The 26,359-nt window shown below is 38.9% G+C and overlaps 1 protein-coding gene across 2 annotated transcripts in view; it reads right to left on the bottom strand.

Annotated features, from left to right (window-relative positions):
- The window catches only part of LOC103002793 (zinc finger protein 37A-like), a 63,633-nt gene that overhangs the window by 16,150 nt on the left and 21,124 nt on the right, over positions 1-26,359 (bottom strand). For both annotated transcript variants that reach the window (XM_028163643.2, XM_007170798.3), the window contains exons 3-4: positions 2,023-2,149; positions 1,637-1,732 (exon numbers count right to left, since the gene is read on the bottom strand). In XM_028163643.2, the coding sequence (XP_028019444.2) occupies positions 1,637-1,732; positions 2,023-2,149 (223 nt within the window). The remainder of the gene's footprint in view (positions 1-1,636; positions 1,733-2,022; positions 2,150-26,359) is intronic.

Genomic DNA, 26,359 nt, shown 5'->3' with positions numbered 1-26,359 from the left:
TCTCATCACAGTGGGTACAGAGGGAGAATATCTCAACATAATAAAGGCCATTTATGACAAACCCATAGCCAACATCATACTCAGTGGTGAAAAGCTGAAAGCCTTCCTTTCATTTCCAGGAACAAGACAAAGATGCAGACTATCGCCACTTCTATTTAAACATGGTATCGGAAGTCCTATCCACAGCAATCACAGACACAAAGAAAAAATAAGAGGTATCCAAATTGGAAGGGAAGAGGTATAGCTGTCACTATTTGCAGATAATGCTCCTGGGTATATATCTGGAGAAAACGAAAACACTAATTTTAAAGGATACATGCACCCCAATGTTCACAGCAGCATTTACAATAGCCAAGACATGGAAGCAACATAGGTGCCCATCGACAGACAACTGGATAAAGAAAATTATATATACACACACAACAGAACAGTACTCAAGTCATAAAAAAAAATAAATTCTGTCATTTGCAGGAATGTGGATGGACCTAGAGGATATCATGCTTAGTGAAATAAGCCAGAAAGAGAAAGACAAATACTGTATGATATCAATTACATATGGAATCTAAAAAGATAATGCAAATGAATGTATATGCAAAACAGAAACAGAGTCACAGATACAGAAAACAAACATGGTTACTGAAGGGGAGACTGAAGGGTGGAGGGACAAATTATGTGTTTGGTTTAACAGATACAAACTACTATGTATAAAATAGATATGCAACACGGATATATTGTACAGCACAGGGAATTATAGCCATTATCTTGTAATAACTTATAATGGAGTATAATCTACAAAAATATTGAATCACTATGTTGTATACCTGAAACTAATGTAATATTGTAAATCAACTATACTTCAATTATAAAATATAACACCATTTTTCAAATACCCTCAAATTCAAAATAAATATATTTTAAAACAAGTATGTTTCAAATATGTACCCCAATTATGTTTCAGTAATAGAATGGACAGATAAATTCTGGGATAGTCATGATGGAACACTGCACAGCAATATAAAGCAATAAACTACTAATGTATATGACATATATATCTCACAGACATAGTGCTGATCCAAAGGTGGCAGACACTATACACACAAACACACACACACACACATATAGTATATATACACATATACATATTGTGTGTATGTATGTACATAGTGCACATATATACATAGTACCTACTGTATGACTACAGTTATCCGAAGTGAAAAACAGGCAAACTTGATCTATGATAATAGAAGGGGGAGATGTTATTTACTGGGAGGAGGACACCAGGGAGCCTTCTGGGGTGCTAAAAAAATGTTCCATATGTTCATCTTGACAATGGCTATATGGATGTATGCATATACAAAACTTTATTTACTTGAACACTTAAACATCTGTGTATCTAACTCTATGTAATTTACACCTTAAAAAAAGGATACCATTTGTGTATAAGAGTGACACTGGGGAGATACTGCGCGATTCAGTGACACTGGATATTTGAGTCATGTTAACATGCTACTTCCAAAGGTCCAGAGCCACTAAAACATGATTCCTGAAGACCATTTCAATGGCCTTAATCTCTGAACTACCCCTTTGTGATCTGATTTCCTCCTAAACTCCGTCTGGCTCATACTCCCAGACTCACCTGGGACACTCTGGCTTGGGGACTCTTCCTCCAATATCCATGGCTCCTCTCCTTGCTCCAACTTGAGGATCACTTCTGGTTTAGGGATGCAAAACCCTGTGAATGAGAATTATATGACATGAGACAAATTGGATGAGTGTCAGGGTCTTTGATACACTGTTCTCAAAGAGTATACAATAAAAAAAAAAGCTCATCTAATCATGTTATGGGGCAGAGGACAACACATTCTTTCTGGTACCCAAAAGGGATAAATTGTCCTTGGCCTGTATATCCCAAACCTAAATATTATTATATTCTACATATATTCTACAAAAATTCCACAAGTTTCTGTAAATAAGAAAGGACATGTATACTGGGGGTCTACATGGGAAATAAGCGCTCCCTACCTACTGAGATGAGGTGGCTGTAGTTCTCCAGCATCACGTCCCTGTACAGCGTCCTCTGAGCAGGGTCCAGGTGCTGCCACTCCTCCTGGGTGAAGCCCACAGTCACATCCCTGAATGACAGTGATCCCTAGAAAAACACACTTCTGCTCAATCTGCAGTGGTCAGAGTCAGGTGATGTGGAAAAAGAAATTTAAAGACTAATTCTTACCATTTTTCCTGTTGAAAATTGACCAGAACATGTTACAAAGGACCTCTACTATATAGCTTGTTTTGTGTTACACTTTGTGATTAAACAAGAAACCATGGTAGAAATACCACTGGTGGATTAATGTATTACTTAATGGAAAAATATCTGCATGCCTTTATGTGCCTGAAAGTGTCCTAGTTTTTGAGAATTCCAAGTTGAAAAATATACTCTTCCTGGTCTCAAAGAGCTTATTCTCATAAGGAAAGATATAAAGATATACCTACCATAGGACTTAAAGGACCCATATCACAAATATGTACAATGCAGACAGATCATAAAGGGGTTCTGTGCAAGTTCATGTGAGAGTGTCAGCACCCTGGATTTCACTGAGCAGATAAAACTTTCAGTGCTTAAATATAAATAGTAGTTTCTTTGCAAATATGCAGCAAAACTGCAAGAAATGTTAAGAAGACCTGAAAAAACATGTGGCAAGTCAATGGACTGTACAACAGGACAGGAGAGCAGGTCTGAACCTGTGATGAGATAAAAGGCTGCAGAGGCAGGGGCAAAAGGTTCAGGGGAGGAAACTAGGGAATATATTTGGCTTAAATTCTGTTGGTGATCTCCAAATATTTCATCATTCATCTAATCCATAAAATTCTTGAGGAACCACCAGTTTTATTTATATTTATCTATAAATTAAATACTGTCAATTCACATATGAGGAGAGCTTAATTCTGTTCTTTTCAGATAAAAATGTAAATAAACAAGCTAATATTTTCTTCCCATGCCCTAAAGGACTGACAGTATATGATGTATGCAGAATTATCTTGCACACTCCCTTAGGGCACAGCCTCTCTTCCCCCATCTCCACTCACCCCAGGTCATTGCTGTGAATAGCACGAAGCCAATAGTGAAATGGAAATACACACTTCCGTCCTAGTTATGTAAACTAATTGTTGCCGAGGAAGCAATGATCCCAAAGTTGGTTTTTTTTTCCCAAGTGAATCATTTAATGTGTGAGGCTCAGTTTGATCTTACCATAAGTATTAACAGAAGAAAATGGGAAAGTATAAACATTTCCCCTTCTATCAAAAACGGGTTTGATGCCAGGATAAACTAGCCTGTTGATTTAACACAGCTGATTAAAAAGGCTAGAGAATCTGGAAGTAAAAAATGTACTTGGAAGCAATGTCCTCTGAGGCTTCATTCTCCTGAGGGCAGCAAAATGCTGAAAAATTTAACTGGCTCAAAAATTATATTGAGAGATCAAAAAGAGCTAGTCACAGCTTGGGAAAAATTTGGACAACAGATGACACTAAATGTAGTTAGATTAATAATTCCAAAGTTTCCCTGGAGTTATAATAGCACTCTGAGCTAACTAAAGGGGCCATAAACTCATGCTCCTTTGAACACAGTGGTTCTAAATGATAGATTCTCCAGTGCACCCAGCTGTATTTTCAAGTATAATTCTAGTATTTGTACCTAGCAATACAGAAGAAAAAGCAGCAGGGAGGAAGTGTCAAGTACATAGGACATGAAAGGTTTTGGCAGCCCTAGAATTCCCAGTTTGAATCTTTGTCATCAGGAAAATCCCATTCCAGCTCAGTCCTAGGTGAGGCTGGAGGTGGTGCTGTGGATGGCCTGTGACAAGCAGGAGGCAACAGTATAAGTGCTGAACTCTGGCTTTCTTCCTTCGTCTGCTAAAGAAACTCAAAATAAGGCTGTATGAAGAAAACATGGGATAATACACTGCTTGCTGATGGCCTTTTCTCAGGATCTTGTTGCAGACAGAGCTGTACCAAGCTAAGGAAGGCAGGAGAGAATGTTTCTGAGGGCAGTGTTTGCAATCTGTCACTATTTACTGTGCAAGTTCCACTGGAGACGTGTACACTTTCTCCAATCCCAGAGTCTACACCTGATCGGGAGCTTTTCATTCTGGATTCTGATTGAGGGAAAATACTGATACCCAGTGGGCTCTAAGGAGGACCTTTCAGTTTCTATAACAACATCTGAGTCCTGTGCATGTCCTGGAAAGGTACCTGCCCACTGGCCAATTCACATGCTGTAATCCCAATGCTGTAAATATCTGTGCTGGATCGCCTATATTAAGAGGGGAGTTGCCTATATTATTAGCGGAGATGCTAAACAGGGAACTTGCTGAGCAAAGGGAGAGAGGAAGAGCTACTCCCAGAGGGTCTGCATGATCTGCCTTGGAGGTTCTGGAAACCTCTTGTCAAGTCTGGGGAAACAGGAGGAAGAGCAGGGTAGACACACAGTGACAATGAAACAGATGCTAGACATACAGTATGCCAGATATCTTCAGAACATGGAAGTAGAAATATCAGCTGGAAGGTTGGATAGATGAAACTGGAATTTAGAAGTGTAGTATGAAAATAAGGATTTGGGTGAAAATCGCAACTCTGTCACTGGAGTCACCAGAGTGAATCAGATGGTCACAGAGGAGACAAATTGAGGAAAGAAAAAATACCAGCACAGAATTTAAGGGATCACCAATATTTGAGAGGCTGGCAGAAAAAATAAAAATAGGCTATGAAGGCTGAGAAGAAATTTTCTGAAATGTAAGAACAGAACCAGATGACAAGAGAATAGTGGGAAATAACAACACAGTTTCACAAATAACTGACACTTCCAATTAAAGATGGTGGACTTAAAACACACATCTATCTCTGATGCCTCCAACAATATAAGTGGAAGAAACAATAAAACAAAAGTAAAACAAACAAATGTGCCAATAACAGAATACACCAGAAAGACAATTTTATGCAACTTCTGGATGATATAAGTGGATAGTATCAGACAAAAGAAACTAGAAGCATGGTACCTACAATTTATACAAGCACACAAGTGGGCAGAAGCAGCGGCTTCCAACCACAGCCGGAGACTACCAATCTCTGAGCCCTCCAACCAGGGCCAGGGGTCAGCATAGGTGCTAAGATGAATGACTGGCAAAGTAACTCACTGACAAAGTAACTGACTCCTAGGGCACCTTGGTGGACCTCCACTCTGTGCAGATCCAGCAGTTAATGAAGACCAAAGCTGAAGTGCAGCCATTCTATAAAGTCAGGACAATTTTTTTTTTCTTTTAAACATATCTATATACAATTGGCCCTCCATATGCACAGGTTCCACATCCACAGATTCAACCAACCAGAGAATGAAAATATTTGGGGGAAGAAGAACTCCAGAAAGTTCCAAAAAGCAAAACTGAATTTGCCACACACCAGCAATTATTTATATAGAATTTACATTGTATTTACAACTATTTACATGGCATTTACATTGTATTAGGTATTATAAGTAATCTACAGACAATTTAAAGTGTATGAGAAGATCTGCCACAAAGGAGGTGAGAATATACAATGGGGAAAAGACAGCTTCTTGCTGGGAAAATTGGACTACTTACACCATAAAAAATAAACTCAAAATGAATTAAAGACTTAAATGTAAGACCTGAAACCATAAAACTTCTATAAGAAAACATATGCAGGGGGGACTTCCCGGTTCATGCCCTGGTCTGGGAAGATCCCACATGCCTCGGAGCAACTAGGCCCATGTGCCACAACTACTGAGACTGTGCTCTAGAGCCTGCGAGCCACAACTACTGAAGCCTGTGCGCCTACAGCCCATGCTCCACAACAAGAGAAGCCACCGCAACGAGAAGCCCGTGCACCGCAACAAAGAGTAGCCCCTGCTCAACGCAACTAGAGAAAGCCCACACACAGCAATTAAGACCCAACCAGCCAAAAATAAATAAATTAATTTAAAAAAAAAAGAAAACATACACAGGGGACTTCCCTGGCAGTACAGTGGTTAGGACTCTTCATTTCTATTGCAGGGGGCATGAGTTCAATCCCTGGTCAGGGAACTAACATCCTGTAAGCTGTGCTGTGTGGCAAAAACAAACAAACAAAAAATAGGCTCTCTGAACAAATGTATGGACACCAAGGGGGGAAAGTGGTGGGGGGTGGTGGTGGTGTGATGAATTGGGAGATTGGGATTGACATGTATACACTAATATATATAAAATGGATAACTATTAAGAACCTGCTGTATAAAAAAAATAAAATAAAATTCAAAAAAAAAACAGGCTCTCTGACATCAATCTTAGCAATGGTTTGGATATTCTGCTCAGGCAAGGGAAACAAAAGCAAAAATTACCCAGTGGGACTACGTCAGACTAAAAAGCTTTGTACAATGAAGGAAACTATCAACAAAATGAAAAGGCCGCCTAATGAATGGGAGAAGACATTTGCAAATGATATCTCCAACAAGGGGTTAACATCCAAAATATACAAAGAACTCATACAATTTGACATCAGAAAAACAATCCAATTAAACCCAGGCAAGGAACTGAACAGACATTTATCTAAAGAAGATATACAGATGGCCAATAGACACATAAAAAGATGCTCAACATCACTGATCATCAGGGAAATGCAAATCAAAACCACAATGAGATATCACCTCACATCTGTCAGAATGGCCATTACCAAAAAGAAAACAAATAACAAGTGTTGGTGAGGACGTGAAGAAAAGGGAACCCTTACATGCTGTTGGTGGGAATGTAAACTGGTAAAGCCACTATGGAAAACAGTATGGAGAGTCCTCAAAAAACTAAAAACAGAAGTACCATACAACCCAGCAACTCCATTTCTGGCTATTACTGGCTATTTATCTGAAGAAAATAAAAATGCTAATTTGAAAAGATATTCGCTCACCCCCCCCGCATGTTCACTGCAGCATCATTTACAACAGCCAAGATATGGAAGCTACCTAAGTGTTCATCAACAGATGAATGTATAATGAAAATGTGGTATGTATGTGTGTATATACATACACACAAACACATACACATGTACACAATGGAATATTACTCAGCCATAAAAAGAATGAAATCTTGCCATTTGTGACAACATGGGTGTACCTAGAGGGTACTGTGCTAAGTGAAATAAGTCAGAGAAAGACAAATACTGCATGATTTCACTTATATCTGTAATCCAAAAAACAAAACAAATGAACAAATATAACCAAACAGAAACAGAGTCATAGATAAAGAGAACAAATAGGTGGTTGCCAGAGGGGAGGTTGGTAGGGGAAAGAGAGAGAGAGGCGAGGGAGACTAAGAGGTGCAAACCTTCAGTTAACAAAATAAAAGAGTCACAGGTATAAAATGTAGAGTGTGGGGAACATAATTATATAATATCTTCATATAGTAACAAATGACATATTACTGGTGATCATTTTGAAACGTATAGAAATGTAGAATCACTATGCTGAATACAAGGAACTAAAATAGTGCTATAAGTCAATTATACTTCAAAAACAAACAGACCAACTCATAGAAAAAGAGACCAGATTTGTGGCTACTAGAGGTGGGGAGGAGGGGGAAGGGGAATTAGATGAAGGTAGACAAAACATACAAACTTTCAGTTATAAGATAAGTACTAGGGATGTAATGTACAACATGATAAAGATAAGTAACACTGCTGTATGTTATAAATGAAAGTTAAGAGAGTAATAAATCCTAAGCATTCTCATCACAAGGAAAAAAAATTTTTTTCTATTTCTTTAGTGTTGTACCTATATGAGATGATGGATGTTCAAAACACTAACTGAACACAAGCTAAGGGAACAGAGAATTCAGTGACCACAGATAAGAATACAGACTTTGCAAAAACAAAAGCAGTTCGGAAAAGTCATTTGGATAACTGTAGTCTTCAACAATCAAGAACAGAAAAATTTGGAGAAGAGCAAGAAAGTAATTTCTAAAATTACAACATTATGATATACAAATGTCCAGTTTCAACAACAAAATCACAAAGAAACAAAAAAGTATGGCCCAATCAAAGGAAAAATATAAATTGACAGAAATGTCCCTGAGAAGACCAGACATTGAACTTCCTAAACAAAGGCTTTAAGTCAACTGTATTAAATATGCTCTAAAAAATAAAAGAGAGGTAGGAGTCAAGATGATGGAGTAGGAGGACGTGGAGTTCACCTCCCCCCAAAAATACATCAAGAATACATCTACCAATGGTACAATTCTCACAGAGCACCTGCTGAACACTAGCAGAGGTCCTCAGACACCTAAAAGGACAAGAAAGAACCCCGTGTAACCATGTAGGACCAAAGGAAAAAAAAAAGCCCAGAAACAGGATGGAATGCACCCTTGCTGTGGAGCTAAAGGAGAGGAGAGGTTGCCGCACCCGAGAGCCCCCTCACCAGTGGGGAGATCAGTTGGGACAAAAGGGGAGCTTCAGGGGCTTGGAGGAGAGAGCAGCAATCTGTCTGTGGCAGGCAGGACAGAGTGAGACCTATAAATGTGGTCCGTGCCGCAGCCCTGTGCACCCCAGGCTGAGGTATGTGTCCACCAGTACAACAGCTGGAACAGGGTGCTTGGAGAACAGATCCGAAAAGAGGACTGCTGTTGGCTGCAAGGAGACAACATGAAGGGGTGGGAGTGAGGAGCTCCATAACTGGGAATGCTCAGGGAAAAAGCCCAGGCTGCCATAAACGCGAAGCATCATTGTTGAGTGACACACAAGAGAGCGGGGCCACTACTGTTGCCTCTTTCCCCACGTGCTGGCTGCTGCTTCCGCGGGCACTAGGAGGGGCTCCTGCCAGAGCAGACTTGTGTGCCCCCAGTGGCTGCCTCTAGCCCCTCCCGCCTGGGCAGGCACGCATGCCACGGTCAGTGGCCACTTCTACCCCCTCCTGCCTGGGCAGGCTCATGCGCCCCTGGTTGCTGCCTCAGCCCCCTCCCACCTGGGAGGGCTTTGTGTGCTCCAGGGCAGCCCCGGGAGCAGATGCCTGTGGGTAGCCCAAGTGCAGAGGTGAGGCTGAAACCACAGCAGAGCCCCAGGAGCCATGCAACTAAGAAGAGCTGAAATCTCTCCTCCCACTGTGTGAACCACGGAATTACACCCCCATGACTGGCTTTGTAAACTCAGCACCTCAGGAACATCTGAAGGGACAACAAGTGTTCCTGCAGCTGAGACGGGTCTAGCTTTAGCAGCTGTGGACTTTCTGGGCAAGTACAGATGGGAGATTGGCCAGGCCAGAGTCTGCGTTGCCTCCACAGCGCCCACGGTGGTTCCAGATGCATGATTACTGCAGTCCTGGGAACTGACCTCAGTGGATCTATGCTGGTGGCCTGGTGAAAACAATGCCTGAGAGACACGAGGGCCAATTGCTGGCGTACCCACAGTTAAAGTGGGGCTGAAAGCAGTGCCAACGAGAGGGGAATTTGTGAGCTCCAACAACGGGTGAAAGGTGACGCAGCAGAGCACACTCAGAAGTGAACACGTGCAGAGGAGGTGTACTCAGTGGCTTCTCTCCCAGTGGGAGTGGTCCAATACAGCCTACCTTGCACCGCATGTCAGAAACACAGCTAAGAAACAGACTGGGGGCCTCTTCAACAACAACTAGGGAGCAGACCCCCCCCCTGACAGGGCAGTGGCAACCACAGAGCAAAGAGGAGGCCCCACTCAATACCCAGTGCAGGATCTGGTCACTAAAACATCAGTCACACCTCTTACCAAGGTGATAAGCATAAGCTGAAGAAAAAGATGGCAGACACCCATACTGACAACAGCCCTTGGACCAAAAAATGTTAAACCCATGCAGGCTACACGGAACTTCCCACATAAAAATAGTCCTGCAGGGCTTCCCTGGTGGCGTAGTGGTCAAGAAACCACCTGCTAATGCAGGGGACATGGGTTCGAGCCCTGGTCCGGGAAGATCCCACATGCTGCGGAGCAACTAAGCCCATGCGCCACAACTACTGAGCTTGCGCTCTAGAGCCCATGAGCCACAACTATTGAGCCTGCCTGCAACAACTACTGAAGCCCATGCGCCTAGAGCCCGTGCTCCGCAACGAGAAAAGCCACTGCAATGAGAAGCCCGTGCACTGCAATGGAGAGTAGCCCTCGCTCGCCACAACTAGAGAAAGCCCGTGTGCAGCAAAGAAGACCCAGTGCAGCCAAAAATAAATACATAAAATAATTAAATTAAAAAAAATAGCCCTCCAAGACAGTCTGAGGGTTTGACACGGGGAGGAAAAACCCCTAGAGCATTTAGCCTTGAAGGCCAGCAGGGCCTGAGTGCAGGAGCTCCACAGGGCTGGGGGAAACAGACTCTACTCTTGGAGGGCGTGCACACTAGGCCTCATGTGCACTGGGACACAGCACAAAGCAGTACCTCCAAAGGAACCTGGCAGACCTATCTAGGGGTCTTGGAGGGTCTCCTGGGGAGGCAGGGATCGACTGTAGCTCACTGTGGGGGCAAGGACACTGGCAGTGGAGGCCCCAGGGAATAGTGATCAGTGTGAGCACTCCTGGAGGTCCCCATTTCAGCATCAAGACCTGACCCCACCCAACAGCCTGAAGGCTCCAGTGCTAGAAAGCCTCAGGTCAAACAACCAGCAAGATAGGAGCACAGGCCCACCCATCAGCAGGCAGGCTGTCTAAAGTTGTACTGAGCTCACAACCATCTCAAAACCAACCCTTTGACACGGCCCTGCCCACCAGAAGAACCAGACCCAGCTCCACCCACCAGACAGCAGGCACCAGTCCCTCCAATGAGGAAGCCTGCACAAGACCCTAGACCAACCTCACCCACCAGGGGTCAGACACCAGAAACAAGAGGAACGACTATCCTGAAGCCTGCAGAAAGGAGACCACAAGCACAGAAATTTAGACAAAATGAGAGGACAGAGAATATATTTCAGACAAAGGAACAATCTAAAAATCCAAAGAAGAACTAAATGAAAAGGAGATAGACAATCTACCTGAAAAAGAATTCAGAGTAATGATAGTAAAGATGATCCAAAATCTCAGAAAAAGAATGGAGGCACAGACTGAGAAGATACAAGAAATGTTTAACAAAGAACTAGAATACTTAAAGAACAAACAAATAGAGATAAACAACACAATAACTGAAATGAAAACTATACTAGAAGGAATCAATAGCAGAATAACTGAGGTGGAAGAATGAATAACTGAGCTGGAAAACAGAGTGGTGGAAATCACTTCCACAGAGCAGAATAAAGCAAAAAAGGATGAAAAGAAATGAGGACAGTCTCAGAGACCTCTGGGGCAATATTAAATGCACCAACAATTTCATTATGGGGTCTGAGAAGAAGAAGAGAAAGAGAAATGGCCTGAGAAAATATCTGAAGAGATAATAGCTGAAAACTTCCCTAACATGGGAATGGAAACAGTCACCCAAGTCCAGGAAGTGCAGAGAGTCCCATCCGGGATAAACACAAGGAGGAACATGCCGAGACACATATTAATCAAACTAACAAAAATTAAAGAAAAAACCTTAAAAGCAAAAAGGGAAAAGCATCAAATAACATAAAAGGGAATCCCCACAAGGTTATCAGCTGATTTCTTAGCAGAAACTCTGCAGGCCAGAAGGGAGTGACACAATATATCTGAAGTGATGAAAAAGAGAAACTTAAAGCCAAGAATACTCGACCCACCAAGGCTGTCATTCAGACTTGATGGAGATAGCAAAAGCTTTACAGACAAGCAAAAGCTACGAGAATTTAGCATCACCAAACCAGTTTTACAACAAATGCTAAAGGAACTTCTCAAGGCAAGGGGGCAAAAAAAAAGGAGGCCACAACTAGAAATAAGAAAATCACAAATGGGAAACCTCACCAGTAAAGGGAAGCATACAGTAAAAGAAGGAAATCATCCACACACAAATATGATATCAAAACCAGCAACCATTAGAAGAGGAGAGTACAAATGCAGGAAAAGGGGATTGCACTTGAAATTCAGAGACCAGCAACGTGAAACAATCTTATATAGACTACTATATCAAAACCACATGGGAACTGCAAACCAAAAAACTACAGTAGATACACACACAAAAAGAAAAAGCAACCCAAACATAACACTAAAGATAGTCATCAAACCTCAAGAGAACAAAACAGAAAGATAAGAAAAAAGACCTACAAACACAAATCCAAAAATATTCAGAAAATGGCAATAGGAACAAACAAATCAATAACTACCTTAAATGCCAATGGATTAAATGCTCCAACCAAAAGATATAGACTGGCTGAATGGATGCAAAAACAAGACCCGTATATATGCTGTCTACAAGAGACCCACTTCAGATCTAGGGACACATACAAACTGAAAGTGAGGGGATGCAAAAAGATATTCCATGCAAATGGAAATCACAAGAAAGCTGGAGTAGCAATAAGCATATCAGACAAAATAGACTTTAAAATAAAGACTGTTACAAGAGAAAAAGGACACTACATAATGATCTAGGGATCAATCCAAGAAGAAGATATAACAATAGCAAATATATATGCACCCAACAAAGGAGCACCTCAATATATAAGGCGAATGTGAACAGCCATAAAAAAAGAAATCGACAGTAACACAGTAATAGTGGGGGACTTTAATACCCCACTGTCATCAGTGGACGGATTATCCAGACAGAAAATCAATATGGAAACACAGCCTAAAATGACAGACCAGATGGACTTAATTGATATTTACAGAACATTCCCTCCCAGTGCAGCAGAATACACTTTCTTCTCAAGTGTAAAAGGAACATTCTCCAGGATACATCACATCTGGGGCCACAAATCAAGCCTCATTAAATTTAAGAAAACTGAAATCAGAGCAAGCATCTTTTCTGACCAGAACACTATGAGATTAGAAATCACTTACAGGCAAAAAACTGTAGAAAACACAAACACTTGGAGGCTAAACAATATGTTACTAAACAACCAATGGGTCACTGGAGAAAGTGAAGAGGAATTCAAAGAATACCTAGAGACAAATGACAATGAAAACATGATGACCCAAAACCTTTGGGACTGAGCAAAAGCAGTTCTAAGAGGGAAGTTTATAGCAATACAATACTACCTCAGGAAACAAGAAAAATCTCAAACAACCTAACCTTACGCCTAAAGCAACTAGAGAAAGAAGAACAAACAAAACCCAAAGTTAGTAGAAGGAAAGAAATCATAAAGATCAGAGCAGAAATAAATGAAATAGAGACAAAGAAAACAACAGAAAGGAGCCACAGAGGTCCACATTTGTTCAGTGGGTTAAAGGACATGGAATGGAAAACCTTGAGGAGGAAGAAAAGAAAGTTCTATGCCAGAATGGTCATACGCTTACAAGACATTTCCATACTATAACCATTTCTTGTGTGTGCATTTTATTCCTCACTACTGTATATACAGTTAACGATAAGTACTTTTTTGAAATATCTAGTCATTCTAGATGTTCTGAACTGCCTGATATATGTTAAAAGTAGAGGTAATAAAAAGACATTTTGTAAATATCTTTTTGTTAAAATTCATATGAAATATTGTTCTTTATTTGGAGGGGGGGCAAGCTTGGCCAAACCACCTCTTTGAACAGTATGCATTGCATTTGTGCTCTGGTTCAAGGTCAGGTGGAGGAGGAAAAAGTGCAAAGACCTCTGTGCCAGTGTGTTTATAGTGAGGCAAGATTACCGTCTTTTTTATGTTCATGCATTTTGTTTCACTTTGCTGTGTATAAAGTGTATATAATGGACAAATGAGTCCTAATTTACAACATCTAGTCTTTCTAGATGTTATAAAGGTTGCCAGAATATGACAAAAATAGAGTTAGTAAATAATACATTTTGTACATTTTGTGTTAAAATTTCTAGGAAAGATTGTCTTCTGAAAACGTGGGCATTATAGCTCTCTGGGTTGGTGGAGAGGGGAGAGAAGGGAAGGGGGTTGGTATTAGGGTAGAATGCACATATGTTGAAGACACTTTCAGATTATAACTGTCACATGTGTGCAGTTTATTCAAGACTGCTCTGTATATAGTGGACAAATTAAGTCCTTATTTGAAACATCTAGTCCAGCTATATGTTTAGAAGTGCCCAACGTATGGTAAATGTAGAGGTAGTAAAATGTCACTCTGTAAATATATTTTTGTGAAAATTCATAGGAAGTACTATCTTTGGGAATGTTAAATATTAAACCACCTCTGTGAGCAGTATACTATTGTCTAACTTGTTCAGTGGTTTGGAGGAGATGGGAGGGAAAGAATTGCAAAAGGTAATGTGCTAATGTGTTTGTACCTGGACATTTCCAGGCAAAACCATTTTTTGTATGTTACGTGTATTTTGTTTTGCTGTGTATATAGTGTATATAATCGACAAATGAGTCCTAATTTTGCAACGTCTAGTCTCTAGATGTTAAAGAGGTTGCTAGTGTATGACAAAGTAGTACAATTAGCACATTTTGTACAATTTGTGTTCAAATTCATAGGAAAGCTTGTTTTCTGTAAATGACTTTTGGATATGAATTTGCTCAGCCACCTCTAAGATTACACATGCCTGTACTTGTCCACTGGATTGGTGGTGGAGAGAAGGAAGTGAGGGAGGGAATAGTTTAGGCCAAAATGGTCATATTTAGAAGATACCTCAGATTATAACCATTGTTATATGTGTGCAATTTTATTTAACAGTGCTGTGTGCATAGTGCACAAGTAAGTTCTTATGTGAAATATCTAATCTTTCTAGATATTTAGAAGTGCTTTATGTATTTAAAAGTAGAAGCAGTAGAATAATGCTTCTTGTAAATATCTTTTAAAAACTGATGGGAAATACTGTCTTTGGAAATGGAATTGTTAAACCTCCCCTCTGAACAGTGTACTCTGTGCTTGTTCATTGGGTTGAGGGAGGTGGGAGGGAAGATGGCAAAAGATGTTTTGCCAGTGTGTACTAGAACATTTCAACTTACCCATTGCTCTGCATGTTACATGCATTTCATTTAACTTTACTGTATATATTATGTATATACTGGACAAATGGGTCCCAATTTTATAACATCTAGTCTCTAGACAGTAAAGAGATTGCCCATGTATGACAAAAGTAGAGTTAGTAAACTAACAAATTTCTATACTTTGTGTTAAAATTCATTGAAAAGCCGTCTTCTGAAAAGGACCTTTGGAAGTGAAATTGTAAATCACATCTAAGTGACACACAAAAAAATTAATGTACGACAAAGGAGCAAGACTATACAATGGAGAAAAGACAGTCTCTTCAAAAAATGGTGTGCTGGGAAAACTGGACAGCTACATGCAAAAGAATGAAATTAGAACATTCTTTAACACCACACACAAAAATAAACTCAAAATGGATGAAAGACCTAAATGTAAGACCAGATACTGTAAAACTCTTAGAGGAAAACATAGGAAGAACACTCTTTGACATAAATCGCAGCAATATCTTGTTTGATCCATCTCCTAGAATAACGGAAATAAAAACAAAAATAAACAAATGGGACCTAATGAAACTTAAAAGCTTCTGCACAGAAAAGAAACCATCAACAAAATGAAAAAACAACCCAAAGAATGGGAGAAAATATTTGCAAATGATGTGACCGACAAGGGATTAATTTCCAAAATATTCAAACAGCTCATGCAGCTCTATGTATGTAAAAAAAAAAAAGAAAAAAAAATGGGGAGAAGATCTAAATAGATATTTCTCCAAAGAAGAAATAAAGATTGCCGAAAAGATGCTCAACATCACTAATTATCAGAGAAATGCAAATCAGAACTACAATGAGGTATCACCTCACACCAGTCAGAATGGCTATCACCAAAAAATCTAAAAAACAATAAATGCTGGAGAGGGTGTGAAGAAAAGGAAACCCATCTATACTGTTGGTGGGAATGTAAATTGGTACAACCACTATAGAGAAGAGTATGGAGATTCCTTAAAAAACTAAAAATAGAACTACCATATGATCCAACAATCCCACTCCTGGGCATATACCTAGAGAAAACCATAATCGGAATAGATACGTGCACGCCTATGTTCATTGCAGCACTGTTTACAATAGCCAAGACATGGGAGCAACCTAAATGTCTATTGACAGAGGAATAGATAAATAAGATGTGGTACATATATACAATGCAGTATTACTCAACCATAGAAAAGAATGAAATAATGCCATTTGTAGCAACATGGATGGACCTAGAGATTATCATACTAAGCGAAATAAGACAAAGACAAATATCATATGATGTCACTCATATGTGGAATCTATTTTTTTAAAAAGGTAAAAAGGAACTTATTTATATAACAGTGCAAAATCAACACACAACAATCAGGTTTTTTTTTTTCTATACCAGCAATGAACAACTCAAAAAGTAAATTAAAAAAAAATTCTATTTACAATATTATCCAGTAGAGTAAAATACCTAGTAATAAATTTAACCAGGGATATGCAAAACTACAAAAAACTGTGAAAAGAACTTGAAGAAGACCTAAATAAATGGAAGGATATTCCATGCCCATAGACTGGAAGACTTTGTATTGTTAAAATGGCAGTACTGGGACTTCCCTGGTGGTCCAGTGGCTAAGTCTCTGCACTCCCAATGCTGGGGGGCCGGGTTTGATCCCTGGTCAGGGAACTAGATTCCACATGCATGCTGCAACTAAAGATCCAGCCAAATAAACAAATATTAAAAAAAAAAGGCAGTACTACCAAGAGTGATCTGAAGATTCAATGCAATCCCTATTAAAATTCAACAGCCTTTTCTGCACAAATGGAAAACCTGATACTAAAAATTATGGGATTGCAAGCAGTCCTAAATAGCGCAAACAATCTTAAACAAACAAAAAGAACAAATTGGGAAGAGTCACACTTTCCTGATTTCAAAACTTAGTACAAAGCTATAGGTACTGGTGTAAGTATAAACATGAAGACTGGGGACTTCCCTGGTGGCGCAGTGGATAAGACTCCATGCTCCCAATGCAGGGGGCCCAGGTTTGACCCCTGGTCAGGGAAGTAGATCCCACGTGCATGCCGCAACTAAGAGTTCACATGCCACAACTAAGGAGCCCGCATGCCACAACTAAGGAGCCCACAAGCCACAACTAAGGAGCCCACCTGCTGCAACTAAGACCCCATGCAACCAAATAAATAATATAAAAAAAAAACAACACGAAGACCACCAGAACAGTATAGAGAATCCAGAAATAAACACATACCTCTGGACCACTGATTTTCAACAAGGGGGCCAAGACCATTCAGTGGGGAAAGAATAGTCTGGACCTGGGTCAACAGTATATCTCAAGGAAAGAATGATGTTAGACAACTATGCCAACACCATACTCAAAAATTAAATCAACATGGATCTAAATATAAGAGGTAAAGCCATAAAACTCTTAGAATAAAATAAAATTTGGTAATGTATTTTGAGATATGACAACGCATAAACAATAAAAGTAAAAACAGATAAATTGGACTTCATCAAAATTAAAATGAAAGTATCTTATCAAGAAAGAAAAAAGACAATCTCCAGAATGGATGAAAATATTTTCAAATCATGTATCTAATACCTGATTATCCAGAATATACATAGAACTCTTACAACTCAACAAAAAGGAAAAACAGCCCAAATAAAATACATGTAAAGGACTTGAATGGATATTTCTCTGAAGACTTTTTTTTAATGTCCAAATCATGAAAAAGTGCTCAATATCATTAGTCATTTAGGAAATGCAAATCAAAACCACAATGAGGTACCACTTTACCCACACTAGGATGACTATAATCAAAAAGCAGAAAACACATTTTGGCCAGAATTAGAGAATCTGGAACCATCATACATTTCTGGTGGAAATGAAAAATGGTTCAAGATGCTGTGGAAAACAGTTGGGCTGTTCCTCAAAAAGTTAAACACACACAAAAAAGTTAAACATAAAATTGCCATATGAGCCAGAAATTCCATATTTATACACACACACACACACACACACACACACACACACACACAGAGGAAAGTATACAAAAAAGCAGGAAAGTATGGTCCATGAAAAAGAAAAATATAAATCAATAGAATCTGTCCCTGCAAAAGACTTAACAGCAGATATATTAGACAAAGACTTTAAAACCACTGTCTTACCAATGCTCAAAGAACTTGAACAAGATGTGGAGAAAGTCAAGAACATGATGTGTGAGCAAAATGGAAATGTGAGTGACACAGAAAACCTAAAAAGAAACCAGAAAGAAATTATGCAGCTGAAAGGTACAATAACTGAGATGAAAAATTCATACAGATATTCAAAGGCAGATTTGAGCTGGTAGAAAAAAGAATCAGTGAACTTGAAGATAGGACAGTGGAAATTATCAACACTGAGGAACAGAAAGAACAAAGATTGAAGAAAAGTGAACAGAGCATATAGGACCTGTGAAACACCATCAACTGGAGCAAAATACGCATCATGGGAGTCTCAGAAGAAGAAGGAGAGAGAGAAAGGGGCACAGAGAATCTTTGAAGAAATTCACAGAAATATACAAAAAATATTTGACAAACTAATATTTGAATGAAAAGTTCCCAAATTTAATGAGATACATTAATATAAACATCCAAGAAGCTCGAAAAACTCCAAGTAAAATGAAATCAGAGACCCATATCAAGACACTTTATAATCATACTTTCAAAAGACAGAGTGAATCTTGAAAGCAGCAAGAGAGAAGAGACTCATCACATAAAACGGATCTTCAATTAAGATTATCTTCAGACTTCTCATCAGAAACTTTGGTGGTCAAAAGACAGTGGGTCCATATATTCAAGGGCTAAATGAAACACCTGTCAACTAAGACTACTATATCCAGCAAAACTGTCCTTCAAAAAGTCAGGAAGAAACCAAGATATTTCCAGATAAACAAAAGCTGAGCGAGTTCATGACCACTAGATGTGCCCTGCAAGAAATGCTCAAGGGAGTCCTGCAAGGTAAAATGAAAAGACGCTAGACAGTAACTTGAAGCCGTACAAATAAAGATCCAATAAAGGCAAATACATAGGCAATTATAGAACTAGTATTACTATAGCAATCATTTTTAACTGTACTTGATCTTTTCTATGTGATTTAAGAGAGTTATACGTTTTTTTAAAATTTAGAATAAAAGTTAGTATTAATGTAACTTTGGTTTGTAATTCCAAATCTTTTTTTTTCCTACATAATTTGGAGACTAAGACATTTAAAAGAATTATTCGTTTTTGTTTTGGAGCACACATTATATAAAGATGTAATTTTGTGGTGGGAGGGAGGGAGACGCAAGAGGGAAGAGATACGGGGATATATGTATATGTATAGCTGATTCACTTTGTTATAAAGCAGAAAGTAACACACCATTGTAAAGCAATAAGAAAGAAAGAAAGAAAGAAAAAGAAAGAAAGAAAGAAAGAAAGAAAGAAAGAAAGAAAGAAAGAAAGAAAAGAAAAGAAAGAAGGGAGGGAGGGAGGGAGGGAGGGAGGGAGGGAGGGAGGGAAGGAAGGAAGGAAGGAAGGAAGGAAGGAAGGAAGGAAGGAAGGAAGGAAGGAAGGAAGGGAGAAAGAAAGAGAAAGAAATAAAGAAAAAAAGAAAAAGAAAGATGTAATTTTGTGACATCAACAACCGAAAGGGGTGGGGACAGAGATATAAAGGAGCAGTTTTTTGCAGGTTATTGAAGTCAAGCTGCTATAAATGCTGCTATAAATTCAAATAAGTAACCATAACAAAATGAAAACAGGTTAAATTCTCAATATAAAGGGCAGAGTACTTCATATTCAAATTAAAATGTCAGGATACATGTTCTTTACCAAAAAACATACTCATAAAGAATATGGAAAACCTTACTAAGGTTAAATACCCCCATGATGCAAAACCCTCAAGCACATCAAAGAAAGGAACAACTGACTGGTGAGTTAGAACTTATCATTTTACAAGTCAAGTGGTTTTCAGTTACAGTCACCCTCCATATGTAAGGATGCTGAACCCGCAGATACAGAGGGCCAACTAAGGGACTTGGGCCATCAGTCAATTTTGGTATCCTCGGAGGGGATCCTGGAACCAATCCCCTGTAGATACCAAGGGATGACTATACTTGCGTTCAGTTAAGTTGAGAGAGAACCTAACCAGAGTTACCAGCTGATAGATCATTAAAAGTATATTTTTCTTTGTTAGATCTTTAGTGGCATGTGATTTGTAAGGATTCAAAAAATTTAGAGGCATTACTATAATAAAACTCCATTCATTCATACCTACTTATTTATGCAAACAAATTTTCGCAATGCTTACATCCATGGAATTGAACTTGGAATAGAATTAACGCTGACTATTTCTCATTCTAGTAATTCTCATCCACTGATAAACTAGTTTGTAAAAAAATCTATCCAACTCCATCTCTGTAAGATGCTTTTCCAGTAAAATTTTACTTTTGTATTTAATACTTATTCATAAATATTTGAAATATATTCACTTTGATTAGTTGAAATAATAAGACTGAGAGTTCTATCATGACAGGAAACTTTTTCAAACCATACTTACATGTCAACTTATTCATATTTTTTTACTACAGGAAAGTGTGATAAGGTGATCAATAAAACAGCTGCAATTTCTTAAAAAAGAACATGAAGCAGAATTTTGTGTGCACCTCAATTACAAGGCTTTTCAAGTATTCTATCAGTGCGCCCATCTCCCACTTGTGCCCCACTGAGAGCGGCTCTTTTGCAGACGCCAATATTTCATTTTTGTTAGAACCTACAGTACAGAACAAAGGATACTTAGTAGATTTTTATAAGTAGCTGCTGAATGAATACCTGAGTTAAATAAACATTAATTACAAAGAGATTTATTTTTGTGATAAATAAAGTTGTGATAAAATCAGTTGAAGGGTTCATTGATTTCTTATACTTTAAATATCAGTACAAGATATTTCTGAGAAAACTGGAGAATTTAAGGATGAAAAATAATTCTAACTTCCATGTGAAAAATGATCCATCTTATCTTGAGCCCTTGAGGATTCTCTGGATTCAATAACTACTTCTTGGTGATTTGTTTTTATTATTCTTTGCTTTGTAACTTTGTAAAACCCTAATATTATACCCAAATCTCTTAGTTACTTTGAGAATGTCTCCAAATACATCTATATTATAGGTCTTTGTAAATAAGTGAGACCAGATTTAACTTAGTGGGCAAACTATTCACTTGACAGAGGAAGGAGATCAACATAGCACAGTATGATGTGGAACTCACCTCTCCCCACAAACACGTCAAACATACACCTAGATGTGGAACAATTCTCACTTAAAACTAACTGGAGACTGGCAGAAAGAATCCTGCACAGCCAAAGCTGTAAGAAAGATCCATACAGAATCAGGTAGGAAGTTAAGAGAAGTGATCAGGCTGGAACCTGTGCCCCTGAGAGAAGACATGGAAGAAAAGGGAGATTAGACAGATGGAAATCCTTTCTGGGGAGCGAGTGGTCGAGCAACATATTCAGGGACCCAACATAGGAAAGATGAGCCCGTCGGCTGGTTGGAGTGCCAGTAAGAGTAACAGAAGGGCTATGGGAAACCTGGACTTTGCCAGTGAGGAGCGTCCACATGCTTGCTTGCTCCTGAAGCAAGGCAGATTGAAAACTGCATTCATGGCTGACCGATTTCCTGCAACTGACCCAGCAGGCACCCAAACCTGAGCCCAGCAAACGCTCAAGCACCACTTGCTTCACAATGCACCTCCTCACTGGGTGAGGTCCCAGATGTGTGTAACGGAGGTGGCTCAAACCCAAGATGGCATCTGAACAGAGAAGGGACAGCCATTACTGGTGCTCACACAGTTAGCACATCAGAAGCAGCCATGTTCTCCATCTGCAGTCAGAACACCACAGCCCATGCCCAGACCCACACTGAGAGCCCACATGGGCCCTACTTGTTCTACAGCACAACTCCACACCAGGTCAAAGGAAGCAGAGGCCAAGGGAAGAGCCCAGCTGTGAGGGAAAAAGGAGGCTCAGACCCAAAGCAGCGCTGGAGAAAGGTGGGGGCAGACATTGCTGGCACTCACACAGGCAGTGCATCAGCAGTCCAGATCTCTGCCCTGGCAGGACTGCCATGGCCTGCACGCGGGGCTCAAGCTAAGTACCCTACCTTGCTCCAGAGCTGCTTCCCTCTGGAGTAAGGGTGCCAGTGCTGGGAGTGGGAGAGCACATACTTAAAGGGAATGGAGCCAGCTTGGACCCAGCCCTCAGGGCTTCTAGACCAGCAACACAGAACCTACCCCCATCCCCAACAGGGCAGAGACAGCCACTGCGCAGAGGGGAAGCCTGAGCTTAAACCTGTATCCACCCCTAGTCCCTACATCTCCAGCAACACCTACTACACCAAGGTGATAATTGCCAGCACAACCTGAGGAAAGACATGACTTGTGTTCAAGTCAAATCCAGCTATACCACCAAAGCCACTGGGCACACGCAGACAGTATGGGAATGCTCCCACATAAGGACACCTCTTCAGCATTGCAGTAGATAACTGCTTCACCTATTTCATAGAGACAGAGTAAGTTAAGCAAAATGAGAAGACAGAAGAATTTGTCTCAATTGAAAGAGCAAGAGAAAATCCCTGAAAAAGCAACTACTGAAATAGAAATAAGCAATTTGCTAGATAAAGACTGTGAAGCATTAGTAATAAGAATAAAGCAAGTAATAAAATGGCAATAAGTATGTACCTATCAATAATTACTTGAAACATCAATGGACTAAATGCTGCAATCAAAATACATGGTGTGGCTGACTGATTAAAAAACAAGACCAATCTATATGCTGCTTAGAAGAGACTCACTTCAGAGCTAAAGCCACATACAGACTGAAAGTGAGGGGATGGAAAAACATATTTCATGCAAACAAACAACAAGAAAGCAGGGGTAACAATACTCTTATCACACAAAATACATTTTAGAACAAAGTCTTTAACAAAAGACAAGGTTACATAACGGGGATCAATACAAAAAGAGAATACAACACTCGTTAACATATATGTACCCAATACAGGAGCACCTAAATACATAAAACAAATATTAAATATAAAGGGAGAAATCAACAGTAACACAATAATAGTGGGGGACTTTAACACCTCACTTGAATCAATGGACAGTCCATACAGACAGAAAATTAGCAAGGAAACACTGGCCTTAAATGACACATTAGACCAAATGGACTTAATAAATTTAAGAAAACTGAAATCATATCAAGCATCTTTTCTGGCCACAACGCCATGAAATTAGAAATCAACTACAAGAAAACACTGCAAAAAACACAAACAAGTGGAGGCTAGACAATATGGTACTAAACAACCAATGGATCACTGAAGAAATCAAAGGGAAATTAAAAAATACTTGTAGACAAATGAAAACTAAAACACAATGATCCAAAATATATAGGATGTAGAAAAAGCAGTCCTAAAAAGGAAGTTTATAGTGATGCAAGCTTACCTCAGGAAACAAGAAAAAACTCAAATGAACACCCTAACCTTACACCTAAAAGAACTAGAAAAAGAACAAAACCCAAAGGTAGAAGGAATGAAATCATAAAAATCAGAGCAATAAAAAATGAAATAGAGAATAAAAAATAATTTAAAAGTTCAATGAAACTCAGAGCTTGTTCTTCAAAAAGATAAACAAAATTGATAAACTTTTAGCCAGACTCATCAAGGAAAAAAGAAAGGGCCCAAATCAATATCACAAATGAAAAAGGAGAAGTTACAACCGACACCACAGAAATACAAAGGATCATAAGAGACTACTATGAACAACTATATGCCAATAAAATGAACAACCTGAAAGAAATGGACAAATTACAATAAATGAAAATCTCCCAAGACTGAACCAGGATGAAATAGAAAGTATGAACAGACCACTTACCAGCAATTGAATTGAATCTGCAATTAAAAACAAAGCAAAACAAACAAACAAACCTCCCAACAAACAACAGTCCAGGACCAGATGGCTTCACAGGTGAATTTTACCAAACATTTAGAAAAGAGTTAACACCTATCCTTCTCAACCTGTTCCTAAAAATTGCAGAGGAAGGAATGCTTCCAAACTCATTCTACAAGGCCAGCATTACCCTGATACCGAAATCAGACACCACAAAAAACAAATTACAGGATAATATCACTGATAAACATTGATGCAAAAATCCTCGATAAAATACTGGCAAACCGAATTCAACAATATATTAAAAGGATCACACATCATAATCAAGTAGAATTTATCTCAGGGATGCAAGGATTTTTCAATATCTGCAAATCAACCAGTGTGATAGACCACATTAATAACTAAAAGAATAAAATCCATATGATTATCTCAATAGATGCAGAAAAAGCTTTTGACAAAATTCAATATCCATTTATGATAAAACTCCTCAGAAAATAAATATAGAGAGAACATACCTCAACATAATAAAGGCCATATATGACAAACCTACAGCTAACATCATACTCAACGATGAAAGGCTAAAAGCATTTCCTCTAAGATCAGGAACAAGACAAGGATGTCCCTCTTGCAACTTTTATTCAACATAGTTTTGGAAGTTCTAGCCATTGCAATCAGAGAAGAAAAAGAAATAAAAGGAATCTAAATTAGAAAAGAAGAAGTAAAACTGTCACTGTTTGCAGATGACATGATATTATACATAGAAAATCCTAATAGATGCTACCAGAAAACTACCAGAGCTCATCAACGAATTTGGCAAAGTTGCAGGATACAAAACTAATACACAGAAATCTGTTGCATTTCTATACACTAACAATGAGAGATCAGAAAGAGAAATTTAAAAATGATCCCATTTACCATCGCCTCAAGAAGAATAAAATACCTAGGAATAAACCTACCTAAGGAGGCAAAAGACTGTACTCTGAAAACTATAAGATACTGATGAAAGAAACTGAAGATGATACAAACAGATGGAAGGTTATACCGTTATACCATGTTCTTGTACTGGACGAATCAATAGTGTAAAAATGACAATAATCACCCAAGGCAATCTACAGAGTCAGTGCAATCCCTATCAAATTACCAATGGCATTTTTCACAGAACTAGAACAAAATGTCTCAAAATTTGTATGGAAACACAAAAGAACCCGAATAGCCAAAGCAATCCTGAGAAAGAAAAACGGAGCTGGAGGAATCAGGCTCCCTGACTTCACACTATACTACAAAGCTACAGTCATCAAAACAGCATTGTACTGGCACAAAAAGAGAAATAATAGATCAATGGAACAGGCTAGAAAGCCCAGAAATAAACCCATACATCTATGGTCAATTAATGTAAAACAAAGGAGGCAAGAATATACAATGGAAAAGAGACTGTCTAGTCAATAAGTGGTGCTGGGAAAACTGGACAGCTACATGTAAAAGAATGAAACTAGAAGATTTTCTTACACCATACACAAAAATAAACTCAAAATGGATTAAAGACCTAAATGTAAGGCCAGACACTATAAAACTCTTAGAGGAAAACACAGGCAGAACACTCTATGACATAAATCACAGCAGATCCTTTTTGACCCACCTCCTAGAGAAATGGAAATAAAAAGAAAAGTAAACAAATGGGACCTAATGAAACTTAAAAGCTTTTGCACAGCAAAGGAAACCATAAACAAGACGAAAAGACAGCCCTCAGAATGGGAGAAAATATTTGCAAATGAAGCAAATGACAAAGGATTAATCTCCAAAATTTACAAGCAGCTCATGCAGCTCAATATCAAAAAAAAAACAAACAACCCAATCCAAAAATAGGCAGAAGACCTAAACAGACATTTCTCCAAAGAAGATATACAGATTGCTAACAAACACATGAAAGAATGCTCAACATCATTAATCATTAGAGTAATGCAAATCAAAACTACAATGAGATATCATCTCACACCAGTCAGAATGGCCATCATCAAAAAATCTACAAACAATAAATGCTGAAGAGGGTGTGGAGAAAAGAGAACCCTCTTGCACTGTTGGTGGGAATGTAAATTGATACAACCACTATGGAGAACAGTATGGAGGTTCCTTAAACAACTAAAAATAGAACTACCATATGACCCAGCAATCCCACTACTGGGCATATACCCTGAGGAAACCATAATTCAAAAAGAGTCATGTAGCACAATGTTCACTGCAGCTCTATTTACAATAGCCAGGACATGGAAGCAACCTAAGTGTCCATGAACAGATGAATGGATAAAGAAGATGTGGCACATATATATAATGGAATATTACTCTGCCATAAAAAGGAACAAAATTGAGTTATTTGTAGTGAGGTGGATGGACCTAGAGTCTGTC

This window comes from Balaenoptera acutorostrata, chromosome 16 (assembly GCF_949987535.1).
Source record: "Balaenoptera acutorostrata chromosome 16, mBalAcu1.1, whole genome shotgun sequence".
NCBI classification, from domain to species: Eukaryota; Metazoa; Chordata; class Mammalia; order Artiodactyla; family Balaenopteridae; genus Balaenoptera; species Balaenoptera acutorostrata.
This window is presented reverse-complemented; position numbering and strand designations above follow the sequence as displayed.